The sequence below is a fragment of the Glandiceps talaboti genome, chromosome 2 (genome assembly GCF_964340395.1).
Source record: "Glandiceps talaboti chromosome 2, keGlaTala1.1, whole genome shotgun sequence".
Classification (NCBI taxonomy): domain Eukaryota; kingdom Metazoa; phylum Hemichordata; class Enteropneusta; family Spengelidae; genus Glandiceps; species Glandiceps talaboti.
Genome location: NC_135550.1, coordinates 30255642 through 30275927, shown reverse-complemented (window position 1 = coordinate 30275927; position 20286 = coordinate 30255642). Strand labels below are relative to the sequence as shown.

General features: G+C 33.7%; 1 protein-coding gene across 1 annotated transcript in view; it reads right to left on the bottom strand.

Annotated features, from left to right (window-relative positions):
* Positions 1 to 20286, bottom strand: part of LOC144446524 (nesprin-1-like) — a 168360-nt gene that overhangs the window by 39189 nt on the left and 108885 nt on the right. The window contains 9 exon segments of the mRNA XM_078136309.1: positions 94 to 306; positions 2067 to 2225; positions 3137 to 3280; positions 6702 to 6920; positions 16414 to 16737; positions 17061 to 17234; positions 17826 to 18008; positions 18538 to 18696; positions 20037 to 20179. Of these exon segments, the coding sequence (XP_077992435.1) occupies positions 94 to 306; positions 2067 to 2225; positions 3137 to 3280; positions 6702 to 6920; positions 16414 to 16737; positions 17061 to 17234; positions 17826 to 18008; positions 18538 to 18696; positions 20037 to 20179 (1718 nt within the window).

The window sequence follows — 20286 nt, the reverse complement described above, 5'->3', positions numbered from 1 at the left end:
CTGGGAGACCATTTTATGGTCCAAGTTTGAGGATTAAGCGACATGTACCGTAACATATCTCCATTTTAGAGACCAACAGTAGACAAACTATACCTGGTAGGCCTTGAACTGTACGTTCCTTTCCACCAAGTCCTGTTCTTTGCCCTGTGCCTCAGTCTCCAAAGTGGCAAGCCTATCATTCAGATCTTGTAAGGTCTGTTTGATGAGAGCCCTGTCTTTGGTATCGGCCTCGGCTATGATCAGCTGGCAAGCTTCGTTCATGAATGCTATTTGGTCCTGGAAGTTTCTAATCTCAGTACATAGAGCCTGTTGATGATAGAAATGTGAAAGTCAGTCATAGAAATATTGAACAGGTTTCTGAGAATATAGATATTATTGGCATTGCAGTGTATTTTAAGTATATGTATGGCCCATTCAACATCTATTTGGAAAGGTCATTTCCGCAAAAAGTTTTAATTTAAAGATTAAAATACCACCATCTTTATGACATATAAGACTGAAAGCTGGGGAATTTGTTTAAAATTAATTTTAACAAAAAGTCATACTTGGTTTCGTTTCACATTTATGAGAAAATTCGTCATGCAAAATGGAGAATTTTTTTAATTGACTGGACCCATTCATTTTGACTAATTAAAACAAAAACAATATATTGTTAAATACCATATTAATATTAATACCCTTTATTACATAAGATGGAAAGTGTTACTAGTATCTATAATGACAACAACAGCAGCTGTGGATTTGTAAACAGAAAAGACAACCTGATCTAAAATGGACGTACCTATAACAAAGTCAGTAATTGTATTGGCATAAAAATGAAAACAACTAAAAAGACGACATCGCTGACTGCACTCTCTCTCTCTGACCTGATGTCACCTTGTAATTCTAAAGCCCAGACATTCTGTTCACGTTTTTTTTTATACTACTCATACATAAATAAAACTCAATTCCCAGGTGTTGATGACAGAATGTCAATGGAATGGGAGTTTCTATTTTCTACGCTCTATCCATTGCATTTACAAAAGACTTCGTGGGACTGAAGTAGTTTTTTTTTTCCACAGACATACAGGTACTATGGGCATCCATGATACAAATAATACTTTATAAGTCATCATATTACATGTACTATACTTTCATTTACTCATGTCTTTATATCCAAAATTCATCACACTCTTTTCAATTTCTATTTTCCATTTTCAGATATTGTTAATCTTATAAATATTATGACATCCTAATATTCTGTTCTTCTACAGTGAGATTAATTGTTTTGTGCATCCTACAATGTATATGTCATAAAACAAATTCACCAATCTGATGTTTTCAATGTATAAATCCTATATGTACAAAAACCATGCAACCAACTATCAAACTATAATAGAAAACTGGTCCCAAAGTAGCTCCTTTGTACCTTGGGGTATAGTAATGTAATTATGCTGACTGCAGTATTTCAATCGAATTCAATTTAATTTTAAAGGTACTTTAATATAGTATTCTATTCAATTTGGTAAAATGACTTTGCTGTGGTGATTATTTCATACAAGTATAACACAAAGGAGCTAATGCAGTGAATGAAATGATATATTCCATTCCATACACTTTGTGATAGTATGACTGCCTTTTCCCTTCCACTTTATTAAATTTTTGTGTAAATCGACATTTTTGTTTCCAGAAATATACTACAGTACCTTGTGGGTTATGAAAGTCATTAACTAAAAGTTGTGAGTATTCATGAATCTACCAGTATCACAGCAAGCTGACATGTTACTATATAAATTGACACAAGACAGTTACAACCTGTTCAAATTTAAATTTTGGTAAACATGTATTCTTTTCAAGCAGGAAATGAACTTGTAATGACAAAGGGTCAACCTGAAACAGGACAAAAAGTCACACCAATTCAGTCTGTATTTGTAAACAATGTCTGACAATAGTGCAAGTTTTCCCACGGTTTTACAACACTTGATGACTGAAATGATTTGATGGAAAGCCTATCAGGAGAATCTGGGTAGATTTGACCAATTCATTACCGCTAACATATTCACTGACAATCGAGAGAGAAAACTGACCTCGTGATCGGCTAGTTGTTCTTCTGTATCTTTACTCCAGTCAGTAGAGAATAATTTGACTTGTACTGAGTCTAGCCATTGTGACACTGAATGTAGGGCATCTTGATATTGTTGCTGGAACTCAAAGGCTTCATCCAGACGATCTTGTTTGTCTTTCACCTGTTGTACAATGTAGATACGGATATCACAATGTGTCTTTAAACATCCTCACAGAAAAATTGAGATTACAGAAATCAACATCTCTAATAGTTCTCTACAACTAGAACATATTAATAGCATAGATTGCTTGATGTACAATGAGGATGAGGATGCTAGTAGACATGTCATATTTCCTTAGACTGTACGTTATAATTTGGTAAATCATAGGAAAAGGATGCCTTGAAGGTGAAAATAAAATTGTACAGCTTCTTGATATTTGCAATGATGTGTGTTATATAGATGACAAATTGCTATTTATGTCAAGTATATGTTTTAAAATAAAGGAACACATAAACATCTATGACAACTGAGTCTGACTTTTAAGATGACTGGTACAGCTTCATTTACAGTGAACCAATAACAGCCATTTCATGTCTATATCATATATTAAAATATTCAACCCCTGTTTTAAGTCCTTGTGGGAAGTAAGTTCAAGATCTACCAAATTATTTTCGCCAAGTTTGAAATTTGTGATAGTGAGATGTTTGATAACTGCTCATGAACCTTCCTATAATATAGCTTTACACAGTTTTGTGATTACTCTGAAATTGTTATTATTCTAAGCATAGACAATAGAGATTTTAAGCATAGACAATTTCTCTATTGTCTATGTTCTAAGTGATATGTTATTCCTGCAAATACATCTCATAACAAATCCACAGATAAAATTTTCCAGATCTATTTCTGAAACTGATAATCAATAAACCTATCTGTGCAATATCTCCAAGCAATGGTTGAGTCTTGCTAGAAAGCCTTATAACATCACACCATTTTTACAAGCATTTATACTTTCTCTCAGCTTGAGTCTTGCACTGATACATTATTAGAAATAAAACTTTCCCCAGCCTACAAGACTGAAAGTGATGTCTTACCTGAGTTTGTAATTTCTCCCAGCATTGGTTGAGTCCTGATAGAATACCTCTAAGATCTTCAGTACTGGTTTCATCAGCTGGTAAATCATATGAAAGTATTCTACGGGGTTTGTACTGCTGTAGGGGTGTGCTTGTAGAAAATTCCTACATGAATGAAATGAAAGCCACCATAATCAAACACACTCACTGGCTATGTACAATGATAGGAACAAGTGTTGTCATCTCAAGAACTAGATATTCTCTTTCATTTAAAAACCATCATAAAATAAAAACCAAAACCTGACAAAACACCAAATCAATTAGTGTAATGTATTTATTTTGCTGGGTCTTGAAATAAAATCGAGTGTATTTCAGCTGTTCCCCTCTGGCTTTATGAAATTATAAAGAAAATAATCAAGAATGATGAATTAAGCAAGTCATTTGAATTTAACCGTTTCATTTCAATATAACTGTACCAACACAAAGTGCATTTAATTGTACAATATAGACATTGTAATAATTATACATCAAGTTGTTTACTTTGTATATTTCCTAGGAGAATGTAAACAGAGAAAGGAATGGTTGACTATTGACTTTTATATCACCCCACCTAGCTCACACAATGTAAGTATATATTTATTTATCATCAGTAAAATCATTAGTAGGAAATTAATTTTCCGGCTACGGTCCTGACCTGCTCTCATCACGGTAATATAATGAGTTTTCTTTATCTATCATCTGAGATTGATCTAAAATTATCTCTGTAGAGACAAATTCAATTAAAGTACATTCATGGATGATTTCGTGTAAAACGTCACGTAATACTGTGATGCTGTGATAAACATCACGTACACCATCTCATTAAGAATTGACAGATAGTGTAGTTGGCTATATTTCACATGGAAATAGATGTTGTGATGGTGGATGTAAATTGTAATGAGCAAACATACTTAGGTATGTTAAATCAATACTTCTTGTTTTGTAAAATGATCCCACGATCTACGAACTTTTGGATGGATAATGATTCAACTGGCGTTTATCAAATTGTTTTATATTAATTAAATTGTAGACAACATACTGTGGTAGGTATATTCATTTCTCAATATTTTTACTCATGACTCAGAAATATTTTGATAAATAGTATGATGGGTTGACAATCATGATAGACAACATATTGGACCATACTCATATTTTAGAAATGTTTACTTATGATTTAAATCTTTGAGGAATGACTGAGATGAAATAATCTGAAGGATTAATTATTATATTACAGACAACACACTGTATCATATGTAAACATAGGAATGACTGAAATGTACACGGTTTTTTGTGCTAATTACTAGCTTTGGTATACTTCCTTGCCAATGTCACTTCTTGTGTACACGGCTTAATAAATAAATAAATAAATAAATAAATAAATAAATAAATATGGATGATATAATAATACAGGGCTGGCAATATCAACTTCATATCAATAACAATTATTTTCTTTGTGTCAATAAAATATTCAATTAAGATTTTCCAAATTATCAAATAATTGTTTGCTTGATTATTTACCGATGACCTAATTTCTGTCATAATATCATTTCCTCAGTACAAATCAATATATATCCCACAGAGACTTGTTTATTGACTTAAGATAGATATATGGATTGTCAGCATTTATCAGATTGTCAACATCACTGGATGGAATCTCAAACAGTGACAGTCAGGACAGAATACAGAATATTTAGACACAGGAAAATCAATAATGTGAGAGAAAAAATACAGTGAACTACATTTCAAAACCATCAAATGAACTGCAGTTGAAATACACAAATCTAAATAAAAATGTTAAATCTAAAATCTGTAACATCTGTACGGTTCTACCTATATTTTTTATTCTCAAACATGCAATACAGATAAATATTGTAATATTTTCAAATCCATGTTATACATTAACTCTGAACTGTAAGGTGATATCTGTCCTTATCAAATCATTAGTATTCCTGTAATGACATAGCTCTACATAAATCTACATGTACAGGAAGTCTTGTGTACAAAAGTCGATAAAGTCAATTTCCTATCCCGTATACAATTCATACTGCTAATTTTCCTAGGTTTTCTACTTTCAATATACGTTTAAATGGTGAATAGCCATCAATGATTTTAATATTAAACTAAACAAAACAACACAGCCAATCATTATTAGCCATGATATAAAATATAACGCCATATTTATCCATACCATCATTATTTCAATAAACTCACTCTATTCATAATCCTGGTTATGTTTTTTATGAATTTCACTTTCAACAACATTTGTTTAGTAGCAAGGTATTACTTATTGTAAATATTTGAACCCTCCCCCCCTCCCTAATTCTGCTTATCAACCCTCCAATAATACATCAGGTAACTTTGTATGGAAAAACAAAATGGCATTTAGATGGATGACGATCTGCTCTAAACCTGGACATTTCCACTAATGATTTATTGTCGCTACTATTGCTGGAAAACCAAAAACACAAAAATGGGTATTGACTAAAGTGCCTTCTTGTACATGTACATGATATACCAGTAATATACCAGTCTTTGAAAACTAGCCTGGGTGAAGACTGTGAAATCGTAAAATTTTGTAGTAATGAAAATACCTAGGTTTACAGCTTTTTATCAACGTAACAAAATTGAAATATGACTGTGTTAGAGAAGAAGAGAAATACCCTGTTAGTTTTATTAGTTGGCCTCAATGAATTATTCAAACTTTCATCTCTTATTTATCATCATGTCAGAATTTATTTGTCTGTATAATTTCATGGTTATACAATGTATAAATCTTACACATGAAATTTAATACCACACCCTGACTTTACATCATAAGTTATGTTCTTATTACCATGTTATGACTAACACACAGCTAAGTACAAAAACAGCTATGATGATCAAATTGAATTCCAAGATGGTCCAACATAGGTTATAGGTTTTCATACTCAATATATGGATCATCCAATCCCACCCACTGACAATGTCATGAATATGCTCGTAACAATTTGAAGGTTAATATACATATCCCATCATGAGTGACCTAAATGCAAACAAATCTGTACAATAAATATAAATATCAATATAAATACAGATATTGGACAGTGACTACATCATGAAAGTCATGCTGATGGCCCCACACCACAGTTCAGTTCCCTTCATTGATTTTGAATAATTTATGTTTATTCAAGTCCGAATTATATCTGTAGGCCATACCTTGGGTGTTCCGATGTCATTACTGTGTTATATTTACTTGCTTATTTTGGACATAATTCAGTGTAGATTTGATTGTTTTTGAATGAAATATTACTAAGATATCAGTATTAAACCCAATCTGACATGAAATAATTGTGAATATTTTGATTACACGGAGAACTGGCCATACCCATTTGTCATTAATCATTGTAATGTATACAATAATAGAACAGTCAATGATTTAACACAGCCCTGGCATATTTCACAGTTCAAAAAACCTTACACATATTCTATAAATATTTCTAGGCCTAAAAATATAGTTTTATATATAAAGCTGATAATATTCAGCTACAATTACAAACAGATTACGTACCTGAGGTTGACTGTGTTGCAAAGAGGCTTCCAGCAGCTGTTTCCTTTCTGCAACCTGATTGGACAATTCTTCCCACTTAGCCCTCAAATCTGTTGTGTCTGTATCACCTTCATCGCCCTCACCACTATGTTTATTTTCTTTTCGACTAAGTATCTTCTGTGCACGACTGGCCACAGCTTTGAGTAGAGCCTGGTGGGCTGACAACTCTTCCTCCAATTTCTAACAAGACATGATATTAATAATATGTTAAAATATTACCAGGAAGGCTGGAACATGACCTCAACGCTTACTAAAAATAGAATAAGTTACCATTATAATGAATACATTATAGTGAAATGGGATCCCCATTTATTCCTTGTGAACTTTAACCTTCTCATTTCATAAATATCCATTTCCTGGCTTATTTGAAAGTAGGAAATCTAATAAACAGGTGAAATTTGTCACCTTGCTTAGTCACCATTTCTTATCTTGAAAACATGTATGTCAATAAAGATATCCTGCTGATGTGATATCCTGATAGACAGACTTCTCAGACCACTAAAAAGATAGTGGTCTGAGAGTCACCCAACAATCAGTATCATTCAAATATACTCATCTATCATTTTTATTTTATTTTGATGTATTTTTCAAAAGCTTAACATTTCTTCCATTTCCTTATAATTTGTCGCACAACAGCACACAGTGTTCTAATTCATATACCCATTTATCCAGTAACAGCTGAAATACCTGACGTATCATGTATTTGTCAATATAGACTTTTCTGTCTTTAGCAACACCATTTATATAGTCACAACACTGCATTTTAGGGTTTACCAGTGTGTATTTAAAGATATAGATACAGACATTCGTGCCACGCTATCAGAACCCTGAATAGGGCTGAACAACACCAAGTATCTTACAGGGTTTACCTACTCCAGAATAAAGCTAAGTTCCACCCAAATAGTTTTTTGAAAACACAAGATTATGAATTTACATAACAATAGTATTTTCTTATACTTATCACTAATCACTAATCACTAAATCTTTATGGATTTTTTATGGAGAGCACAGGTTGTAGACAAAAGTATCAATATGACAATAAAGCTATTTCCTTATAGGTATTTAGTTTTTAAAAATGTAATTATTTCTTATTATCATACTTCTCACAAGGAGAGCTTTTAGCCTCTAAGTTGACAAGAATTCTTTTGAAGATGATATGATAAGGCTTCCTTCTTCATTTTTTTTGCATTCTTTACCATTTCATTGCCTTGATATCTAATCTTGTCCTTTTCAGACATAACCTTATCTATGACTGCATTGAAGTTGATAACTTTTCATATATAACTGTGTAAGCACCCAAACAAATGCTGATATTTTTACAATAGGGATAATTTGAATGCAATTCAAATCTATTACACACCCTTTGACATCCACTAAGCCACAATCAATGCCCCCAATATAATATAAAGCCCTATATTTATCCATGCTATGCATTATTGATGGTGTTGGGCCCGGGGACTTGTCTGTCTCTCTATTGCTATTGTATAGGTTCAAGGATTACTTGTATCCTCAACGCACTTCACAAAGATGCTTTCAAAATTCCACTGGTCCAACAATGGCCGCGTAATAATTAGTAACAATGAGAAATACCTTCTGCTAAGATGATTAGATGGGATCTGTCTGTGCATATCTCAGTTTGCAATGAAAATCTGTGACTTTTGGAATAAATACATTCCCGCCTATGTGTTCACATACAAGAGTGTGTTAAAAGTAGATGAATGGTATGTGATGTTTTACACTTTGTGAAAAATATTATTATTTATTGATAGAATTTTAATCTGTTCTGTGCCTTTTAACTTATATCAATAAACATACTTACAATAAATAGATCTACCACCCTAAAGATAGAACAGTGTGCAGCATAACTGAGTTTGAACACTGTTGTTTTCTTTGTCCTTATTTACAATATTCTGTGTATGACCCTGGTATACAGATACACAACCGAACAAACACCACCACCACCACCTGCCCATACCTATCAAGTCCTTGACCACAGACTAAAATACAATCTATCACAATAAATTATCACAACACAAGGTCATTACCAAGTTCATCTTGATGATGTGAATAATACTGATAGCGAGAACAAAGAAACAGGTTGGCCTCTGTCTGTATTTATCACATGACAAGGTATTCTGGCAATGCCCTTACAGTTTGTTGACATGGATACCACAATTTTACAGCCTTAGTTACTACACAAACCAGTGGAAGAAATTCAAATTAGTGGCAGTTTCAATGATTTTGCACTTTTCCTTCTGTGATACTTGGATCATGGCAACAGTTTTATTTGACTTGCCAACTTAAAGACTTTACAGCACTTGACATTCCTTGCAATATTGTAAATAATGATATAGCTATTAACAAAACTCTTGCAACCAAGTGTTGATAATGAAGGTGTAAATAGTTTAAAGTAAGATGACTTTAGTTTGCATTTAGGTGCCTATGAGCTACATGCTAAAATACTACTACTATAGTAACAAATGGTATACTGCAGACAGGAATACCAGGTACTGACTGTGCTTGCCAGTAGTTCTAAAATATGACTAACTAACAATATGTCCGTATGTTGGAATCACCAGGTGGGACAATTTCATTTACCTTCCTACGATGCAGTAGACAAACTTAATGATCAAATTGAACCTATTGAAAAGCCAGTTAGATTTCCTTGCATGTGTCAATTCTAGAGAATGGTAAAGATTTGATGTCTTTTTTTGGCAATCAAAGGATTAGTATAGTCTATCCAACCATTGTCCAGGAATAGCACAGTGTTTGACTGTAGTTACCTTTTTTTAATGTAATACTAGAACTCTGATAACAGTGTACCTCTCTTATTGCAAACATGAACACTTTGTTACCATGGTTACCTGCTATATTTGATTTTCTTTGCATATAACTGTAGTATGACCTTGATTGACACCTTCATACTATCAGAACTATCTACTGACTCAATTATGTTTAACAAGTCACCGTGATAACAGAAGTGCTACAGAAACTGATGGGAAACATTTACAAAACATCTGTATACTGGGTTATAGGAACCCAGAACTAGAAACTAACTTTATCACCTGTGTTTGTCAATCTTAAAGAATACACAGCACAACAGAACAGTTCTATGATGTTTTGTTAATATGCCTATAAAAACAACAACTGAAATGGCTATGGCTATGGACAATACCATATATGTCTGCTTTATGCTACAACAACAAGTATCCAAATACTATGCAAGGTTTGTAGTCCGTAGGTTGTGTCCTTAGAGATCAGGTGATTTGACATATCAATGCTTCTTTTATTAGTTTGTTTGGAATATAACAGTAACTAACTAAACCTAACAAAAGTTTACTGCTTGATGGACAACTGGGCATCAGTTGGTCAGTGAAAATAGGTTGTGTTTTCTAAAAGCTTTTACGGTTTATAAAAGTGCCTATGTGCACTTGCAACACAATCATCACTTCTGCTGTTGGCCTAGATTTAATAAATGGACAGCACAAAGCAAAGTTATGTGAAGAGACGGAACAATAGTCCTTAAAAAGAAATAAGAGTTGTTTGTGAAATCTCAAAGTTTGAACAGTTGTATATGAAGACAAGAAGGGGTAGACAGTGTTGGTTTCATTTCTTTTTAATCATACTGTCATCTAATTTGGAGTTTCTCTTGATCTAGACAATGAAACCACTTCACTGAACACAATTAACTGAATTACAAAGGAAACAAATGGTAAAGTCACAGAACAAAACACAACAGTGGTACAAACCCAAATGACTATTTAAGACCATTGTCGCAAACATTGTGGTGAGCTGTGTGTCATCTAATTTATATGCAATTCATTAACAAATGAATCATTTTCAAAGTACTCCCCCAACATGTGCATTTATCCACTTACATAACAACACTAGAAAAAGTGAAAACATCAGCTTTGACACGTTGAACAACGGGCAGCAGTAACAATTAGGAATAACGAGAATAGACTGAAAGACAGATACACACGGTGGACAAAACAATAGCTACTATTAAACTCTTGTAGATATTCATAACCCACACGTACAGTTCAAACTTTCAATCCTACACCCCCCCCCCCCCCCAAGGGAAAACATCCCAGTCTTTCAGCCATATTATTTTCAGTTTTGAAAACTCAATAATTAGCAAACAATAAGAATTTACCACTTGGATGAACAATGAGCTATAAAATGTACAAACTGACTACAACAAATCATAAATATGTTATCAAGGTCTTAACAATCAATGTGGTTGTTTCAACTCCAAACTCACTCAATGAAACCCAGGTGAGCTAATAGCCTTTTACCAACATGTGTGTCTTTCAGACCCTAACAGAATAAACCTTTACAGGATATACATAAATCAACATAGCCCTGGTCAAAGTTTAGTACAAAAAATAACTTAATAATATGAATGGTTTCGGGTCTGTTCATATAATTCTGAAATGTACAGAATTCAAATCTGTTGTATTTTGCTGAGTGTTGCATAAGAATACTTTACTATCCAGAAATAATGGAAACATGCTACTTATTTCTTTATAGATAAAGTGACCTTGGAAAGCAGGTTTGAAATTAACCGATTTTTTTCAGTTTCTGATTACACCTCTGTCTGACATAATGTACGTGTTGGTACCCATGTTGTGATAACAAAGTTTACAATGTGAACAATAGCATCACCTAACTGATATAACTGTCTATAAAAAGACACTGAATGCTGTAATTTCAAAAATCACATGAAGAGAATCGGTACAAGTACGTACCATGGTACAAGCTCCCTAGTTGTACTACTACTATGCAAACTGTATAGATGTTAGAATAGAATACCAGCTATCAATTAATATTGGTTTAATATCTGAGCTACTGAAAAAGTCGTTGCTGAATCTCTTAACAAAGTGGTAAGCTAATAGTTATAAATAGCAACTTTGTGGAGGTCTGCTGAAATTATCTCTGTGATTAGTTGTTTGGTTTAAAATTTAATATTACTATGATACCAAACCATGCTTTTATGACAAAAGATTGACATCCATGCTGACGGCACATGTGTCAGACTTGTGTTTGTCCATGCTTACATTCTCACGTATATCTTTCAGGACAGATTGACTCCCCGCCAACAACACATGCCAGGGTCTGATTACATGGCTTAATACAGGTATGTCATACAGTATCAAGTATAAGATAGGGGGTGCTTACTCTTTCATTGTGGAACAGTTTCCTTCGTTTTGGAGACCTGTTAGTCAGCATCATCTCCACAATCCAGAATAAAAATTAGCAAAATAATCCACCGATTGAAACAAAACATGAACACAGCAACTTGACACGAGTGGTAGATCCATGAATTAACAGAGTTGACTCATAACGGCATGTTTGGATAATTCCAGAGGAAGATAGGAAACGTTTGTGTCAGAAATCCCTCCAAGTTCACCACACAACAATTCGTGAGTCCAATAAACATCCAGCAAAGCAGAAGAAAAACAAAGAGAGCGACAGAGAGACGGCAGCAACTTCTACATGTGTTGTACAGTCCTACATACCCACTACACTGTGATGGACGAGCTTTGCTTTACATGATCAATACCAGTCACTATTGTAAATTATGTAAATTTGTCTCACAATAGACTAATCTCATTGGCTATCAGACATCTTTTGTTACACATTTACTACCTTTCACCTGAGTAAAGTCTGATGCCCCCTAACTTGTTTGTCGTTGTCATGTTCACATGACATGTCATTTATAACAGGCAAAGTTGTTTACATATCAATTTTAATTCCACTTTTAAGTGTCATCTTGACATTCTGTAAAATTTTCACATATTTTTATGGATTTGTTGTCAATGATGTGATACATCTGTCACCATGTTGAGAATAGAGACCATACCTGTATTTGTGAAATGTCCGCTTACACATTCTATTATCAAATATCTTAGAAAGACTTAGTTTTGAAGGTCATATGTGCAACGGTTTTCTACATTATGCAACCTTTCTATGCTACTTTTTCATCTGTAACTTGCTATACATGATCTCAAAATATTCAAAGTTTTCATATATTTCAGAATTCACAATTTCGTTTCAGTATTTTTGTAAGCCATTCAACAGCCCTGACAAGTAAGCTATTTTATTATTATCACTACTTGTTTACACATAAGTTAATTTTTCCCACGTAACATTTGAAGCAGAACCAGTCGGATGTTACTATATTTAGAGTTCAATAATCTAGTGGTGTCTCCCCCTGGGTATGTGTATTATACACAAAACCATAAAACAGAATGATTTGCACTTTGTTGTAATGAAAAATTTCGTGAACAATAACATGACCTATTCTTTCTGTGCAATGACCATGAAACTCATATATAAAGAGTAATTCAGTATGAGGGGTGTGTAATAACACATTCTAAGATACAGTACAAGGGGGCGTCACTACTCATCTTTCTTTTCAAGATGGCTGCAGGCAGAAAGTGTTTGTCATTTTATCTGCAGATGGTCACAACAAAACTGATCCTGATAGAAAAACAAACATCGTATATACCAGAGATGTAAGAAAATTTTTATAACATTGATTCTTAGACAAATGTTTGCATAAATCTTTTGATGCTCTAAGATATTAGACATATTCAGACCAAAGTCTAAATGAAAAAAGATTTAAACCTGTTTTTTTTTTAAATTTCTGAATAGCAATTGAAACATACCCCAACCTACCTATACTATAGAATATACAGAACACAACGTCATTTAATCCCTTCCAGCTTTGCATACAAAGCCAGGTTCAAGTTCTAAAACAGATCACCATTGAACTTCTATCCCCCAAAAGTGGTCTTCTGTTACACAAGATAGTACTAATACACTATTGGTCTATTTTACTCAGGACAAAGACAGTATTTGGGGTGAAGTAGTACAGTTTAGTATCATAACAGATGGTCACAGCAGTGTACTTAATGTTGCACAACAACTTTAATAACTTGCTAAATCTCCTTTCTACAGTTAGAATGGCCATGCAATGATAACAATACAACTAAGATGTTGATTTATGTTGTACAAATCTCCTTCCATGGTCAAATAGGAAAGCATTCCATTCAGGGATTAGCGAGACTAGTGAACAAATTCAGGATTATTTTGCTTGTGCAAGGCGGTCAAAACTTTCCTATGTTTTAAGGGAGGTTGTTATCTATTGTATTTGTGGAAGGAAGGGTAAGTGCAGATGATCATGAAATATTTCACAACACCTATTTCTGAAAATATAGTAGAGATCCTTGTAAGGATTTAAACTTATAAGCCAAAATTAGAGTGAATGGGCTACATGATTACAAAGCAGCAAAAAATTCAATTTGGTGTGATTTTTTTATACACTATCTGTGGCAAATAAAATACATATTTTCATCAAAACCAAATGATGAAGACTTGTCTTTCCCTCTGCATATATCTTGAATGATGACAAAAATTTTTGTGGCAACAGAAACTGACATCAGGCAACTTAGGAGCAACCCCATGAAGGAGATAATACGGAAATAACTTTCAATCCTAACTTTCTCTTAAACATTTTCTGTGTGTTCATTTCTCAGAAACTCAGATCTATCATACCCTGTCTTTAATTAATAGGTTCTATTTGAATATTGCACCTATTTAACATGCTAAGGAGCCAATCCAGAGATGGGTATTGCTGTTGCCTAGTAACCATGCTTGATTAGCCGGTAAACAATAATATAGTAAACACAGCCTTCCATTGTATGTCAGTGCATTGCCTGAAGACATGGTTTTCATTGAAAGTTGTCAACAGTAGATACAGAATTACCTGTCTTGGCATGATTATCTAAGAATAAAAAACAACTGACACAAACTGAACCCCATTTCTTTGTGTGAAATCTAGTCATGACTATAAAATGAAATGACTGCCTTCAAAAATACACCCACGACGTTTATAACTAATGGTGACTTGTCGTGAACTAAGTGACAACACTTATAAATAAGCACTGAGAATCAAAACCCAGAGACTTAGATATCACGCATAACATACTGGTTAGTGTTCTGTCAAACAGTATTATGAACCAGTTAGCTGCAGTCTCTGAGATATGAGTAACAACACTTGCAACATCTGCAGGTTCTTGTTGGATATACATGATTCTATAGCTTTACTCTACTTAATGCTAAATAAATTTCACAGGAATCAATATAATGTTGTTATTGTTTCATTTTGAAATCATTACACACTTCATCTTTTTGATCAACTTCACCTAATTTGAAAAGATCATTTGTAACAAATTTGAATAAAATGGTGTCTTGAATGCCAAAAAAGTTATTCTTGATATCGAAGTAATCAAATTACAATGTGTGTATCTGATGATTACAATGCATGCTATATAAACATGGGGTTTTCATTTCCAAAACTGCAAAACAGAATCGTCTTTATGCCAAGCTAGACTATCTAAAAACCTGCGCCCCTTGATCATTGTTTAGTTTTTAATCTGAAGATTAATCACTTTGCATTCAATAACAGTCAAAAGACATAATAAATTATGCATAAAATTGAATTGGATTAATGTGTTATATAAGATATTGGGTGAAAGCTAAAGGTTATCCATATATTTGATATTATTAACCAAGTTAAGAGGTTATCCATATATTTGATATTATTAACTAAGTTAAGAGGTTATCCATATATTTGATATTATTAACCAAGTTAAGAGTGCTTCTCACAAGTGACAATTTTCCTGTTTGTATTGTTTTGAAAACACTTCAAACAACTATTGACAGTTTGTAAGAGGGTGGGGTCTATTGCCAAAGCATACGATCTTTGCAAATACTCCATGGAGTTCTTGAATTTTTGAGTTTCATACCCATGGTACCAATGGCGCCATGCACTACTGATACTATCAAAGAGGGAGACCATTATACATCATTCTCAAATACACACATTTTAAAGTGATGTATTATTTAATAGTAATGTATTAATTAGTTTAAATTAACAACCTACACAGCCACACAAATTTTCACCCTTTCACTCAAGTCACTATGACATCAAGGAGCGGGAGTTTATACCCTATAATTATGTTCCTCCCTAGGGGGCATACATCTAGCCGACAAAGATTCTGTCAGCAAAGGTTCTAGCCATTGCAATGACAGGAAGCAGTATTTTTAGTGTATACATCCCCCTGTGAATACCGCATTGTAAGACTTTACTTCTCTGTATAGATACACAGGTCAGGGTTTTGTCATCCAAGAGAAGACAGTCAATACTTGAGACAGTTGCAAGGTAAATATTTGAGTCATAAATTAGGCCGTAAAATACAGTCTTTTGTTCTGATATCAAAAGGTTGTCTTGTCCTTATACCAAGCCACAGCAAAACAAATACATTCAATAATTCATTATGTCATTCCGACATCCTGGGTATTGATACCTCAAAAATCTTAACCTTTGTATCATCTGTACATCTTGAAACCAGATACAACTGTTTCTATAGTGATCTGTAAAACCATAATAACTTTTCCCATCTGATTTCGTAGTGGAAAATTTCTTGTAACCCTAGCCTTAGGTTAATCTGTTAATCCATAAGTGACTTTGTGCTCAAAATAAGGAAATGTCAGAATGCCATCAATTTGCTTTAGTAATATCACTTTATTTTGTTTTTATGGATACACCTGAAGAGGGAGGGAAATCTGATACTGAAATGTACATTGTAAAGATGAGCCTTACCTTTCTATTGAGTTCTTGTTGTCTCAATATCTCAGGACTAGGCTCTTGGGTGACAGTAATGGAAGGAATGGGGGAAGATGAAGTCATCCAAGTTTGAAGCCTTTGAACGTCATCTTGGTATTCTTGAGTTATCTTCTCCCTATTCCTCATGGCGTTCAATGTCTCCTCATTGTCACTCAGTTCATCTTTTAGACCGTCCATGCGAGCACCAATCATTTCTGCATGTGACTGGATAGTATCAGCCTGACTACTGGGTTCGTATGACAGGTTGATGGTCAGTTCATCTAATTGCTGTAGTTTTTTACCCAATTCTTTCTGAAGTGCCTGTAGAGAGATCAATGCAGAAATCAATCATGTGCAATGCATTTTAATACCACTTGATTGAATATCATCTTGTAAATAAATCGATGTCCAAAAATCTGAATAAAAAATACCTGAATACCAATCTTATATTTACAACAAGGTGGCAAATTATTTGGGATTTCCATTGTCTTGAAAACATAACTATCTACCTGAGAAAGCTTTAACAGAAATAAAATTTATTCCATTTTAGTTTTTCAACAAATTTTTCATGGATTGTCACAAATAGCAAAAACACATTAAAATCCAGTATCACACAAAATGGTAAAGTTAAAAGTTGGTCTTACCTTGTTTTGTCTGATACTCTCTTCAATATCAGATATATCATGATCATTTTCTTCAAAGTTAACCAAGGCATCATATTCCATCAGTGCCTTGCCAACCCAGGCATCAACTTCATCTAACTGAGTCTGGTAAGCCTGTAGTCTATGATTTTCTTCTTCGCGTTCACGGACAAGGTTCTGTACCGGGACAAACAGACAGGTGACAACATTGGTTTAGTTTGACACAAGTACTACCAAGTGAGGTGTGCATGTCATTTACAGATAGAGAAACCCTTTTTTTGGGGTAAACTGTGATATACATGTCAGACTTTACACACACAAGGCCAAGGAGGTAGAGTTGTCAAACATATGCTTGTTAATACAAAGTTGAAACTTGTTTGTTCCGACCAGGTACGTACTAATCACTGTTATAATTGAGAAATAAGAAACTGTCAACCTAGCATTTTCATAGAAAGAATGTCATGTCAATATTCAAATGATGACATTTCTGTATTTTCATGAGGTTTTGACACTGATGGAGTAAGCTGGTAAAATTTATACAATTGTTGATAACTTTATGATTCAATATGAGCCTAAATTAATTTATGTTAGCCTTGGCAAAGAATGTAGATTTTACATATTTACTGTACTTTGCAAAAGTACATTTCATAGATGAGTAGGTGTCCTAAATCTGTCAACTAGAGGGTGCTGTTTTCAGAATGATATGTTATATCAGAAGTCTGTCCAATGGACATTATTCCTGGTATATTAACAAGAAATATGTCTCACCTCAAGTTGGTGCTGCTTGCTTGTTGCCTGTGCCCTCAATTCTTCTAGTCTGTCATTGAGAAGTCCAAGAGTGGCTTCCATTGCTTGTTTGCCAGCAATATCACCTTCCTTGATTACCATTTTACCCCTTTCTCCAACCTCAGCTATGGTAGCCTTCATTTCAGCAATCTCTTTCAGCAGATTCTGAGGAAAATACACAGAAAATGATTTTTAGTTAAATTATTCAAAGTAAAATCATATTAATTATCAGTTGTGATTTAAAGAATGTAAGAAATAAAAACTATTTCAAAAAAGTAACATCAGTTAGTGTAATTACAGACAGTGGAAATTTCCCTTCCACTGCCTATGGTGTAATTAGTAATACTTATTACAGTGACAGTTGTAACCGTTCTTGTTGTAACAGTTCTTGTCTGACTAAATTCTTAACATTTAAACAGCGCCCTCTACCGGCCACATAACATTTTTCAGCTCAAAGAAGTGTACTGCATTTCCAAAACATGTTCCCCTCTTCTTTCTGAGAGTACTTGAATTCCTTCTTTTTTTACTTTCAGAAACTCATGTGACCAGATTGTTGTAACTAAAAATTTAACATATTTCTGGAAGTCTAACACAATTTTGATGTTCTCAGCTTACAGAAACAAGATCCTAAAACTACATTATTTGACACCAGTGTTGCAGAGTATTTAGAGAAACTTTCCAATCTGATTCTTACCTCATCTTCTTGGAGCTGTACATCCAGATCGTCCATTTCATCTATGCCTGCAAGTTTTGTCTGAGCTCCTTCCATTCCTGCAGTCAACTCCAGCAGTGCACGTTGATATTCTTGTTGCAGTGCTAGTGCTGACTTCAATTTACTACCTTTCTTGCCCATCTACAAATAAGTAAACAAACAAAGAACATTAATAAAAATATTTCTAATATCTGCATTGTTGTGGTAATATTAATTGCAGAACATAGAGAGCTTTCAGTGTTATAAAACGTGCAAACATCTCTACTACAACTCCTAATTCAGGAGACCAGGTGTTTTTGTTTTTTGCTGTTAACAAAACCTCATTGTAGGTGGCCGAACAGTGGATATGCAGTTAGCTACATGATTTGTGATAGGCTAGTTACAATGGAAGATGATTCACAAACTTTAGTGAAATCAAATATATGATACATAACACAGTAACTAACATCATTTATACATGTATACCTGGTAAATATCATGTGGTAGGATATGAGAAAAGTATGGCTGGCAGTGTTGATCAAGTTTGTTGCACCTATAGTCCTTGTTATCTATATACTTGAGAGAATGCTTTAGGCAGCTTTGTTTGTAAGTGAGGAGGACTGAACAATATACTTTGATGCATTCTTCATTTGTTATGCAACACCAACAGATAAGCATGACGCTCAAATGAATACCACAATTCTGAATGCATTTTCAAATAAGATTTGAAACTAGGAAAATTATGGAAAGGAAGTACAAGTATATTGAGCTGTGACTGTAACAAAGTGCAGATTTTTCTAAAAGCAAGGAAATTAACTTATTAATTTTTGCCTCAAGCTATAATCAGGTTTGGAACACATTGTCCAGTATACATATTACGTAACTACTTGACAAACGAATTCAAATGGTTTGACACAAACAACATTCAAGAATATATAAATTTATCTTAATGAAGAATTATTTCATGACTATAGCGAAACTTATTACTGAGAAGTTTCTTTATAAACCTATCAAGTACTCAAGTATGGAAAAGAAAGCAATGAATTAAACACTCTCCTGCACAAAAAATATGTTAGTAACAGTGTTACTATACTATTTTCTTGAATTAAGCCTCATTTCTTTACTATGACATAAAATACACACACACTATACATACCCTAGTACTCTTTCATATCGCATAATTCTAAAAGAGATTTTGAGCTCTAGTATATAACATTCATAAAAACAGCATCTACAGCTATGTTAAGTTCTCATTAATACTTAACTGCAAATTTAAAATTATGATTCACTGGAAAGCTACAGATTACCATGAACAGAAATGGCATGACAATTTTAGACTAAATTGACACAAATTCTACAAGGTTCCAGACAAAATCTGGATGCACTGAAATTGAACAACTTCTCACTTCAAAGGCAAAATATGGTATTTAAATAGCAGCTGTTCTGATGACATGGATATGACCTATGCATACTTTAAATAAATCACAAAACAAGACACCCACCGTATTTTGCAGAGAATCCCATGCCTGCTGTAATTTGACAATCTTCTTTGCACTGCCTTTAAGACGAGGTACATTTCCTTCTGGTTCTTCAGCTTCATGTACCTGTTCAGGTACATCCTCAGTAAATTTGTAAGGCATTTCACCTGTACAGGGCAGGAAAGGCATATATAGAGTGAACTAAGAAACCTTTCAAGTTAAAAGAAGACAATTTTTTCTTGCTGTGACATAAATATGCACAAGCAGCATATAT